The sequence below is a fragment of the Lagenorhynchus albirostris genome, chromosome 1, assembly GCF_949774975.1.
Source record: "Lagenorhynchus albirostris chromosome 1, mLagAlb1.1, whole genome shotgun sequence".
NCBI lineage: Eukaryota > Metazoa > Chordata > Mammalia > Artiodactyla > Delphinidae > Lagenorhynchus > Lagenorhynchus albirostris.
The window spans coordinates 173,634,075-173,647,022 of record NC_083095.1 but is presented as its reverse complement, the minus strand read 5'-3'; the positions used below and the strand labels follow the sequence as shown (position 1 = coordinate 173,647,022).

Sequence of the window (12,948 nt, the reverse complement as noted above, 5' to 3'; positions counted from 1 at the left end):
TTAAAATGTATCTGTCTAAAGAGATATACTAATATTTGCTTTTTAAAAGCTGTCCTCTATTTATTTAGGGAAAAAAAATGAAGCCAGTAACTGAATTATATGTAAAAATAAAATTTAGACCTGTGGGTCTGGAGTTATTTTTAAAAAGTAGCTATCAATCTGGTATCAGAAAATGGTGGCTTTTCTCTTAGTATATAAATAAATAAGATGCAAAGTAAGAATGTAAGCAGTTGTGATTCATTACAAGCAGTTGGAGGTAACTAACTCCTAGGGATAACCATTTGTATCCTATTCCAAAGTCTTATTTTATAGTTTGAAAAGCACTTTGCACACAGTTCTTGTATATACAAGTAAAGACGTAATTATAGGATGTAGTGTTACTGCTTTGTTTAACAAGAACCTCATTTAAAATTGACAGCTATGGTATTTTTTTAATGATCTACTTCTTTTCTGTTTCTTTATTGTAAAATTAAGTTAAAAATAAAAGGTTAATGAAAAATGTTATGGTTTTTATTCCTTTTTACTGTTAGAAGTGCAGTGATTATATAAGGATTAAATGAGAATAAATAGTAGGGGTTCATAGGAAGTAATTGTGCCTCGTTCAAAATAAAGCCATGCTATTACATGTAATTTTATAAAAATCAGAAACAGGCTGAAGTTGAACTCATTTAGTCATCTGGCTGAAAATGTTACTTATCGTGTCAAAATCTTAGTTTCAATTCTTACTCCAAATAGGTAGCTTCCCATAGCCACTCAGTGTGGCCTTAGTCAGCCATGTTAAATACATACAGTTTGTCTTAGGTAGAAAATGGTGAGAAGGTTTTATGCTTTTAATACAAATGTATAACTTGTAACTTCTCCACATAGTGATAAAAGTGATGTTAGCTATTTGTAACATTAAGATACCAGTGTTCTGGGGCCTGTAATAGGAAGCTAACTGCAGTGGCTTGAGTTTTTTCTCCTCATATACAAGGAGTCCAGAGGTAGGAAGTCCAGGGCTGGTAAGGTGCTTCCACAATGTCCTTAGGGACACAGGTTCCTTCTGTCTTTCTGTTCTGTCATCTTTAGGGTGTGGGCCTTGTCTTGTTCACTAAATGGCTGCTGTACATCTCGGTCCAATGTCTACATTACAGGTAGGCAAAGATCCTTATCCGATCGGGAAACAGTAACTTTCCTGGAAATCTCACACAGGATACTCCTTCTCCATCTACTTGGCTAGAACTGGGTCTCATAATTATATCTTTGTCTATAAGAAAGAATATTATTTAAAGAATAAAATTGTTTATATAGATATAATTTTACAAATTTAGTTTTGCCCATACACAGGAAAGGCCATGTCTTTTGGCCTTTAATACACTTAACTGAGTTCTCTTCTTTATCTATTTTTCTTTTCTGCTTCTCAACCCTTGTTTTCCCACTGACCTTCTCTCTCTCCATTAATCCTCCTTCCCAATGGAACCACTTTTTCAAGCTGAAAAACGGTAAGTGTTCTTTTCCTTTTTCAAAAGAAACAACTAAAAGAACTTTTAAATACGTACATAATACAGGCGAGGTGTAGCCATTGTTATTTTCTCTGCCCAGCACCTGTCCCTCCTCCTCCTGATAACAGCATCACTCTCCTTGCCCTTCCCCGTAGCACAGAGCTCCTCTTCCTCCACTGTAATCCTGCCCCACCCCCCGAGCCACAGTAATGGGCATGTGACTCAGACCTGGCCAGTGTCTATCTCATTCTCCTCCTGACCACAGTGACAGTCCTAGGAAGGGGTGTATGACCATCAGTGAAGCAGTCAGAGTTATTCTCTGGATTTATTTCAGGAAACTAGAGAGAGCATTTTGCCTTTTCACAGAATATTACATAGTTGGGATCATACAATATGTAGCCCTTTCAGAATGGCTTCTTTCACTTTGCAATATACTTATATATTTATGGTTCCTCCATGTAATTTCATGTCTTCATAGCTCATTTATTTTTATGTTTTTATAGCTGTGTGTCAATAAAGTTTTATTTACAAAACAAGTAGGGGGCCGTATTTGTCCCATGGGCTGTAGTTTGCTGACTTCTGATTTAGGTAATTCATTTCTTTTTAGCACTGATTAATATATCATTGTCTGGATGTACTAGAGTTTATTTATCCATTCCCCTATTGAAGGATATCTTGGTTGCTTCCAAATTTTAGTAATGATGAATAAAGCTGCTATCAACATCTGTGCATAGGTTTTCGTGTAATCGTAAATTTTCAACTCATTTGGGTAAATACTAAAGAGCTGATTGCTGGATTGCATGGTAAAGTTACGTTTAGTTTTGTAATAAACCACCAAACTGTCTTCCAAAGTGGCTGTACCATTTTGCATTCCCACCAGTAATGAGTAAGAGTTCCTGTTGCTCCCCATCTTTGCCAGCATTTGGTATTGTCGGTGTTTTGGGTTTTAGCCATTCTGATAGGTGTGTAGTGGTATCTCGTTGTTGTGTTCTCTTTCTCCTTCAATTATAGGCTGTAAGGTTATTACCAGGGAGATCCTGGGGCTGTATATCCTGCCACTTGGAGGAACCTTAGATAATAAGGCCAACATCTAGACCTAGGAACTTAGACAAGGGTCAGAAACAGTGAATTCAAGTCCTTTAATCCAGTTAATTCTGAAAACACTACCCCTATGTTTATACAGTTTGTTTACATGGGTTAATAAATTTGCCTTCTTACTTAAGGCAGTTTAAAGTAGGTTTCTGACACTTGGAACCAGAGTCCTGACTAGTATAGAAAATGCATGATTGTCAGGACTGAGTGTAGGCCCTGAAGCCAGATTGTGTAGGTTCAAATTCTCTGCAATCATGGGAAGTCCCTTACCTTATGTTTCAGTTTTCGTATGTATACAATGTGGATAAAAATACCTCATAGAGAGCTTCCCTGGTGGCGCAGTGGTTGAGAGTCTGCCTGCCGATGCAGGGGACACAGGTTCGTGCCCCGGTCCAGGAAGATCCCACGTGCTGCGGAGCGGCTGGGCCCATGAGCCATGGCCGCTGAGCCTGCGCGTCCGAGCCTGGGGGAGGTCACAACAGTGAGAGGCCCGCGTACCGCAAAAAAACAAAAAACAAAAAACCTCATAGAATTAATATATGTATAAAATACGTAGAACAATGTTCAGGATACAGTAAGTACTTTGTAACTGATAGCTACTGTGATGGTAATAATAATGACTGGGGTTATTATTTCACTATCAGTACATAAGAATCCAAATCCCTTTTGCAGAGGTAGACACTGGAAATGTTCTTGCAAATGTACCAAAACAATTTTTTTTCTTTTTTAACAACAGCTAGTTTCTACCATTTATGCTCTGGATACTATTCCTTTCCTTAAAAACTTTGCCATTTTTTTCTGCCCCAGAGACAACTACTTTCAGCACATTGGGTGATTGTTTTGTACTTACCTCCAAGGTTCTAAACAATATGTTTGAACTGCTCCTTTATTTTTTTTTAAACATGTTTATTGGAGTATAATTGCTTTACAATTATAAATTACAGTGTTGTGTTAGTTTCTGCTGTATAACAAAGTGAATCAGCTATATGTATACGTATATCCCCATATCCCCTCCCTCTTGCATCTCCCTCCCACCCTCCTTATCCCAACCCTCTAGGTGGTTGCAGAGCACCGACCTGATCTGCCTGTGCTATGCAGCTGCTTCCCAATAGCTATTTTACATTTGGTAGTATATATATGTCAGTGCTACTCTCTTACTTTGTCCCAGCTTACCCTTCCCCCTCCCTGTGTCCTCAAGTCCATTCTCTACATCTGCATCTTCATTCATGTCCTGCTCCTAGGTTCATCAGAACCATTTTTTGTTTTTAGATTCCATATATATGTGTTACAATATGGTAGTTGTTTTTCTCTTTCTGACTTACTTCACTCTGTATGACAGACTCTAGGTCCATCCACCTCACTACAAATAACTCAATTTCATTTCTTTTTATGGCTGAGTAATATTCCACTGTATATATGTGCCACATCTTCTTTATCCATTCATCCGATGGTGGACACTTAGGTGGTTTCCATCTCCTGGCTGTTGTAAATAGAGCTGCAATGAACATTTTGGTACATGACTCTTTTTGAATTATGGTTTTCTCAGGGTATATGCCCAGTAGTGGGATTGCTGGGTCATATGGTAGTTCTATTTTGTGCTTTTTAAGGAACCTCCATACTGTTCTCCATTGTGGCTGTATCAATTCACATTCCCACCAACAGTGCAAGAGGGTTCCCTTTTCTCCACACCCCCTCCAGCATTTATTGTTTGTAGATTTTTTTGACAATGGCCATTCTGACTGGTGTGAGGTGATACCTCATTGTAGTTTTGATTTGCATTTCTCTAATTAGTGATGTTGAGCATCCTTCCATGTGTTTGTTGGCAATCTGTATATCTTCTTTTGAGAAATGTCTATTTAGGTTTTCTGCCCATTTCTGGATTGGGTTGTATGTTTTTTTGATATTGAGCTGCATGAGCTGCTTGTATATTTTGGAGAGTAATCCTTTGTCAGTTGTTTCGTTTGCAAGTATTTTCTCCCATTCTGAGGGTTGTCTTTTCGTCTTTTTTATGGTTTCCTTTGTTGTGCAAAAGCTTTTAAGTTTCATTAGGTCCCATTTGTTTATTTTTGTTTTTATTTCCATTTCTCTAGGAGGTGGGTCAAAAAGGATCTTGCTGTGATTTATGTCATAGAGTGTTCTGCCTATGTTTTCCTCTTAAGAGTTTTAGAGTGTCTGGCCTTACATTTAATTCTTTAATCCATTTTGAGTTTATTTTTCTGTATGGTGTTAGGGAATGTTCTAATTTCATATTTTCACATGTAGCTGTCCAGTTTTCCCAGTACCACTTATTGAAGAGGCTGTCTTTCCTCCATTGTGTGTTCTTGCCTCCTTTATCAAAGATAAGGTGACCATATGTGTGTGGGTTTATCTCTGAGCTTTCTATCTTGTACCATTGATCTATATTTCTGTTTTTGTGCCAATACCATACTGTCTTGATTACTGTAGCTTTGTGTTTTTTTTTTTTTTTTTTTGGCAGTGCACAGGGCTCTCACTGCTGTGGCCTCTCCCGTTGCAGAGCACAGGCTCCGGACATGTAGGCTCAGCGGCCATGGCTCACAGGCCCAGCCGCTCCGCAGCATGTGGGACCTTCCCGAACTGGGGCAAGAACCCGTGTCCCCTGCATCGGCAGGCAGACTCTCAACCACTGCGCCACCAGGGAAGCCCGATTACTGTAGCTTTGTAGTAGACTCTGAAGTCAGGGAGCCTGATTCCTCCAGGTCTGTTTTTCTTTCTCAAGTTTGCTTTGGCTATTCGGGGTCTTTTGTGTTTCCATACAAATTGTGCAGTCTTTTTGTTCTAGTTCTGTGAAAAATGTCATTGGTAGTTTGATAGGGATTGCATTGAATCTGTAGATTGCTTTGGGTAGTATAGTCATTTTCACAATGTTGATTCTTCCAATCCAAGAGCATAGTATATCTCTCCATCTGTTTGTATCATCCTTAATTTCTTTCATCAGTGTCTTATAGTTTTCTGCATACAGGTCTTTTGTCTCCTTAGGTAGGTTTATTCCTAGGTATTTTATTCTTTTTGTTGCCATGGTAAATGGGAGTGTTTCCTTCATTTCTCGTTCAGATTTTTCATCATTAGTGTATAGGAATGCAAGAGATTTCTGTGCATTCATTCTGTATCCTGCTACTACCAAATTCATTCATTAGCTCTAGTTTTCTGGTAGCATCTTTAGGATTCTCTGTGTATAGTATGTTGTCTGCAAACAGTGACAGCTTTACTTCTTCTTTTCCAATTTGGATTCCTTTTATTTCTTTTTCTTCTCTGATTGCTGTGGCTAAAACTTCCAAAACTATGTTGTATAACAGTGGTGAGAGTGGGCAACCTTGTCTTCTTCCTGATCTTAGAGGAAATGGTTTCAGTTTTTCACCATTGAGAACGATGTTGTCTGTGGGTTTGTCATATATGCCCTTTATTATGTTGAGGTAGTTTCGCTCTATGCCTACTTTCTGTAGAGTTTTTATCATTAATGGGTGTTGAATTCTGTCAAAAGCTTTTTCTGCATCTATTGAGATGATCATATGGTTTTTTTCCTTCATTTTGTTAATATAGTGTATCACATTGATTGATTTGCATATATTGAAGAAATCTTGCATTCCTGGGATAAACCCCACTTAATCATGGTGTATGATCCTTTTAATGTGCTGCTGTTGGATTCTGTTTGCTAGTATTTTGTTGAGGAGTTTTGCATGTACGTTTATCAGTGATATTGGCCTGTAGTTTTCTTTCTTTGTGACATCTTTGTCTGTTTTTGGTATCAGGGTGATGGGGGCCTCATAGAATGAGTTTGGGAGTGTTCCTCTCTGCTATATTTTGGAAGAGTTTGAGAAGGATAGGTGTTAGCTCTTCTCGAACTGTTTGATAGAATTTGCCTGTGAAGCCATCTGGTCCTGGGCTTTTGTTTGTTGGAAGATTTTTTTTTTTTTTTTTTTTTGCGGTACACGGGCCTCTCACTGTTGTGGCCTCTCCTGCTGCGGAGCACAGGCTCCGGACATGCAGGCTTAGCGGCCATGGCTCACGGGCCCAGCTGCTCCACGGCATGTGGGATCTTCCCAGACCGGGGCACGAACCCATGTCCCCTGCATCAGCAGGCAGACTCTCAACCACTGCGCCACCAGGGAAGACCTGTTGGAAGATTTTTAATCACAGTCTCAATTTCAGTGCTTGTGATTGGTCTGTTTATATTTTCTATTTCTTCCTGGTTCAGTCTCGGAAGGTTGTGTTTTTCTAAGAATTTGTCCATTTTTTCCAGGTTGTCCATTTTATTGGTATAGAGTTGCTTGTAGTAATCTCTCATGATCCTTTGTATTTCTGCAGTGTCAGTTGTTACTTCGCCTTTTTCATTTCTAATTCTATTGATTTGAGTGTTCTCCCTTTTTTTCTTGATGAGTCTGGCTAATGGTTTATCAATTTTGTTTATCTTCTCAAGGAACCAGCTTTTAGTTTTATTGATCTTTGCTACTGTCTCCTTCATTTCTTTTTCATTTATTTCTGATCTGATCTTTATGATTTCTTTCCTTCTGCTAACTTTGGGTTTTTTTTTTGTTCTTTCTCTAATTGCTTTAGGTTTAAGGTTAGGTTGTTTATTTGAAATGTTTCTTGTTTCTTTCCCTCTTAGAACTGCTTTTGCTGCATCCCATAGGTTTTGGGTCATCGTGTTTTCATTGTCATTTGTTTCTAGGTATTTTTTGATTTCCTCTTTGATTTCTTCAGTGATGTCTTGGTTATTTAGTAGCATATTGTTTAGCCTCCATGTGTTTGTATTTTTTACAGTTTTTTTCCTATAATTGATATCTAGTCTCATAGTGTTGTGGTCAGAAAAGATACTTGATATGATTTTAATTTTCTTAAATTTACCAAGGCTTGATTTGTGACCCAAAGATATGGTCTATCCTGTAGAATGTTCCATAAGCACTTGAGAAGAAAGCGTATTCTGTTGTTTTTGGATGGAATGTCCTATAAATATCAATTAAGTCCATCTTGTTTAATGTGTCATATAAAGCTTGTGTTTCCTCAGTTATTTTCATTTTGGATGATGTGTCCATTGGTGAAAATGGGGTGTTAAAGTCCCCTACTACTATTGTGTTACTGTCGATTTCCCCTTTTATGGCTGCTAGCATTTGCCTTATGTATCGAGGTGCTCCTATGTTGGGTGCATAAATATTTACAATTGTTATATCTTCTTTTTGGATTGATCCCTTGATCATTATGTAGTGTCCTTCTTTGTCTCTTGTAATAGTCTTTATTTTAAAGTCTGTTTTGTCTGATATGAGAATTGCTACTCCAGCTTTCTTTTGATTTCCATTAGCATGGAATATCTTTTTCCATCTCCTCACGTTCAGTGTGTTTGCGTCCTTATATCTGAAGTGGGTCTCTTATAGACAGCATATGTATGGGTCTTGTTTTTGTATCCATTCAGCCAGTCTGTGTCTTTTGGTTGGAGCATTTAATCCATTTACATTTAAGGTAATTATCGATATGTATGTTCCTATTACCATTTCCTTAATTGTTTTGCGTTTGTTTTTGTAGCTCTTTTCCTTCTCTTGTGTTTCCCACTTAGAGAAGTTCCTTTAGCATTTGTTGTAAAGCTGGTTTGGTGGTGCTGAATTCTAACTTTTGCTTATCTGTAAAGGTTTAAATTTCTCCATCAAATCTGTATGAGATCCTTGCTGGGTCGAGTAATCTTGGTTGTAGGTTTTTCCCTTTCATCACTTTAAATATGTCCTGCCACTCCCTTCTGGCTTGCAGAGTTTCTGCTGAAAGATCAGCTATTAACCTTATGGGGATTCCCTCATATGTTATTTGTTGCTTTTCCCTTGCTGGTTTTAATATTTTTCCTTTGTATTTAATTTTTGATAGTTTGATTAATATGTGTCTCGGCATGTTTCTCTTTGGGTTTATCCTGTATAGTACTCTCTGTGCTTCTTGGACTTGATTGACTATTTCCTTTCCCATGTTAGGGTAGTTTTCAACTATAATCTCTTCAAATATTTTCTCAGACCCGTTCTTTTTCTCTTCTTCTTCTGGGACCCCTGTAATTAGAACATTGGTGCATTTAATGTTGTCCCAGAGGTCTCTGAGACTGTCCTCAATTCTTTTCATTCTTTTTTCTTTATTCTGCTCCCTGGCAGTTATTTCCACCATTTTATCTTCCAGCTCACTTATCCATTCTTCTGTCTCAGTTATTCTGTTATTGAGTCCTTCTAGAGTGTTTTTAATTTCAGTAATTATGTTGTTCGTCATTGTTTGTTTGCTTTTTTGAACTGCTACTTTTTTTTTTTTTTGAACTGCTACTTTTTGATACTTCTGTTTTGGGAATTATCTATTTACTTCCCTCTACTGAAAAACAATTTTTTAAATTCATTTATTTATTTATTTGGTTACGTCGGGTGTTTGTTGCAGTAGGCGGGTGGGCTCCTTAGTTGCAGGTCACCAGCTTCTTAGTTGCAGCATGTGGGCTCCTTAGTTGCAGCAGGCAAGCTCCTTAGTTGTGGCTCGCTGGGTCCTTAGTTGTGGCATGCAACCTCTTAGTTGCAGCCTGCCTGTGGGATCCAGTTCCCAGACCAGGGATCGAACCTGAGCCCCCTGCATTGGGAATGCGGATTCTTAACCACTGTGCCACCACCACCAGGGAAGTCCCCCCTCTACTGAAAATTGAAGATTTCATTCTTTTTCCTTCCTTTGCAGTCACAGCTCATGTGTAAACAGTTTACTGTTTATCAGTTTGTTACTAAAGGATACGGTAAAGGATACAGGTGGACATGTAGATGGAAGAGATGCATAGGGCAAGGTATGCAGGAAGGAGTGTGGAGCTTCTGTGCCCTCTCTGGGGGGCACCATTCTCCCAGCACCTTCACGTGTTCACTGACTAGAAGCTCTCCAAACCCTGTACTTTGGGGATTTTGATGGAGGATTAGTCACATAGGCACAATCAAATATTAACTCCCTTTCCAGCCCCTCTCCCTTCTCTGGAGAATGGAGGGTGGGGCTGAAAATTCCAAGCTTGTTTGTTTGTTTTTTGGCCCTATGGCATTCAGGATCTTAGTTCCTCGACCAAGGATTGAACCCGTGCCCCTGCAGTGGAAGTCTTAACCACTGGACCACCAGGGAAGTCCCAGAAAATTCCAAGCTTCTAATCATGGCTGGGTCTTTCTGTTGACAGGCCCCCCTACAGGAGCCCACCCAGAGTCACCTGATTAGAACAAAGGACATTGCTATCACCCAGGAAATCCCAAGGGAGCCAGAAGCCCTGGGTCAGGAACCAGACTCAAAGACCAAATATGAGAACAAAAAAAATGCTCCTGGTGCTCTTATCCCTTCGGAAATTATTGATAGAAGTATTTTAGGAGCTCTGTGCGGGAACAGGAGGCAGAGACCAATATATATATTTTCTGTTATCTTACCATCCTCTTTTCTTTCTCTTTGGATTCTTATAGGATATTCTCTTTGTTCCGGTGTCTGAAATGTCACTTTGTTGTAAGTTGGGATGTATAGGAAGGGTATTTGCTGCAATGATGCTATATAACAAACCAGCTCAAAACTCCCATTCTTTCACCCTCCTCATCCCATCCATCAGTAAGTTGTATTGATTGCACCTTTAAAATGTCTTGAATCCAGGTGGGCTGGTTCAGTAGCCTTCTATTCAGTCTCCCTCCTTCAAATGTTGCCATGACCAGTCCACTTTCCATAGTTATAAGAATGACCCATCCACAGCTAGCTTGATATTAACTGAAAGGAGGCCTGGTGGAAATGGTAAATATTTGCACAATCTTTTGGACTCTGAGCATGTTCTTCACTGGCTAAAAACAAGATGTTTCTTCCTGGCAAACAGAGTGATCAGACCTGAAAGTGATCTTCAAGATGTTTTGGAGAATAATAGCAGAGTTTTATACAGCAACCATTTCCCAAACCCCAAATTAAGACAAATATTCTGAGAAGTAGTAGGGTACTTAGGGCTCAAATAATGATCATTTATTAAACACCTTTTATGTTTGCTACATACTTTGTATAATTTAATTTAATTTAATTAATTTAATTCTGACAAAGGTACACTAAAGTAAATACGTTTTCTATATTTGTTTAACAGTTAGTGGAAGTGGGGGGAAAATTATTTTCAATTAATAAAAATTATATATAATAATGAATGCAGATTTCTGCTGGCAGAGCAATCTGTGTTCTTCAAAGACATGTATGCACACACATCCATACAACTGCCAAAACACTTCCATTTTTCCATTCTTGTTCTGTCTCAGGTTTTTCCTTAATGAGTATCTGAACCCACAAAAAGGTTTAAGTTTAGATAATAAATCACTTGTTCCCAGCAAACACCATTACAGCATGCAGAATTCCAGGTGGCCATCGCTGCGCCTGCTAGGGCTGCAACAGCAAACTGTTCTTAACTTTTCCACTTAAGGGCACTGTCTCCTGCATTGGGAATAGGTTAAATGTACATCTCCCTTGATTATTCAGTAATGTTTCAAATCCCTGATAAGACTGGTGTCCTGGAAGTTCCTCATGATTAATCTTCACAATACAGGTAAACAATCAGAGTTTAATCCACCCAAGGTTTTTTACTCTGGCAGAGCAATGGTTTAAATCATTTGTGCTTGATTCCAAAGCCAGTGTTCTTTCTACTACTTGAAAATTCCATAAGAGGATGACAAATAATCCTAGCTTTTACCTAATTTAAGGGAAAGATGTAATTTACATTAAACAAAGTTTTATTTGTTAACAACTGTATTTTGAACATATTATTGTTAGAAGAGGTAACTATTAGGTGGATTAAATCTGAGTAGTCATTACTAAAACAAGCTCAGTAAAACCATTAAATCATGGATTCAGTTACATTGCAGTGATTATTACAGTGTCTCTTTCAGTATAAGAGTTTTAAACTTATATTATCTTCGTCAACTACATTAGTAACACGGCTCGTACTGGGATGGTGATGGAAAGTAAAAACACTCAAGCCATTTTGCAAAAGGAACAATAGTATTTAATAGATTAACAGAAAATTTACACATGGTACATTTAAATTTGAACTTTTCTCTTTTGGGGGGTAAGTCTGCAAAAAACCTGAATGAATTTAAGATATGACCCGTGAAGCTGAATCGTAGTGTATCTATATTTAAAAGAATGATGTTGACAGAGAATATATCGAAGTATGTTACAATTATATTTATTAAGTGAAAGTAAGTTAGTTATTTTTTTAAAAGAATCCGGCTATTCTGGTAATGCTGCATATGTTTTAAGCAAATTATTTAAAAATGTAAACCATTACATTTTTTGTTAAAATTGAACAAGCTGTTAAAATTGCTACAATATATCTCACCTAAGCTCTCCAGTACTGTTTTAAATACATATGTATTGTAGAAAAAGCACCAGAAGCAGTCAAGGCAGCAAAACTGTATTCATAGCAAAATAAGCCAAAACCCTCGTCCTTTTGTTTATTCCTCATTCCCGAAAGGAGTTATATTACTGAATGAAGGAATTTTCCAACTGCATTTTTGAGGTCACAGTTACAGCCTTAAATGATTGGCTTTTGCAGGCAATTAGGTACAGATAAATTACACTAAAATAAAACTGTATGATGTTTTTGTCATATTAACACCAAACTGAATGGTGGACTGAAATGAACAGATGAGAAAGAAAATCAAGCTCGAGGCTCACTCTTCCTCTGAAGTGGTCATGTTTCTAGTTTTACTAAAGCATTAATTTTCATAAAGTGCACTAACAAAATAAATAAGTTGAAAAAAGCTTTGAAGATCTATGTACAACTCTGAGATTAAGATAAATTACTGATTATGTTCTTGATAGCCTTTTAATGCTGTGGAAGCTGTAACATACATGAAAAGCTCATTGATCCGGGTAAAATAATGATTTTTCCCCCCTTAGATCAATCTAGTATTAAGGCGTATGTAATTATGCTAGCTTATTCTATAAGGCAAGTTTAGATTAAAGGGAAAATTTATGTGCTATAGGCTAAATCCAGATACTGTCAGGTGCTGGGCATTATTCCTGGCTTCAAAATAAGATGTATCAGTTTCATTGTCTGGCTGGGGTATGAAAGGCATCGTTTGATGCTGTAGATTTTCCCAGTCCACATCACTGAAGAGAGGATGATGTTTCAACTCTTAGGAAAAATATCAAACAAAGCAATATTATGACACCATTACCAAAGTCCTATTTTACAGGAATTAAAGAGAGACGGTCTCACATGTAGCTTGCCCTGGTTTACTATGTCCGTTTCACAGACATTTTAAAAACATCTGTCTCTTTCTTCAACCACATACTTCCCAACAGCACACAGTGTCATTCTGTATGTCACTTGGCATATGACAGGTGCCTTAACAGAAGCTTATCTTTCTCACTG

The 12,948-nt window shown here is 37.9% G+C and overlaps 1 protein-coding gene across 2 annotated transcripts in view; it reads right to left on the bottom strand.

The window, feature by feature from the left end:
• Positions 1-11,663: 11,663 nt before the first annotated feature.
• The window catches only part of MASTL (microtubule associated serine/threonine kinase like), a 30,253-nt gene continuing 28,968 nt past the window's right edge, over positions 11,664-12,948 (bottom strand). For both annotated transcript variants that reach the window (XM_060121142.1, XM_060121152.1), the window contains exon 11: positions 11,664-12,708. In XM_060121142.1, the coding sequence (XP_059977125.1) occupies positions 12,551-12,708 (158 nt within the window). In that variant the 3' untranslated portion in view covers positions 11,664-12,550. The remainder of the gene's footprint in view (positions 12,709-12,948) is intronic.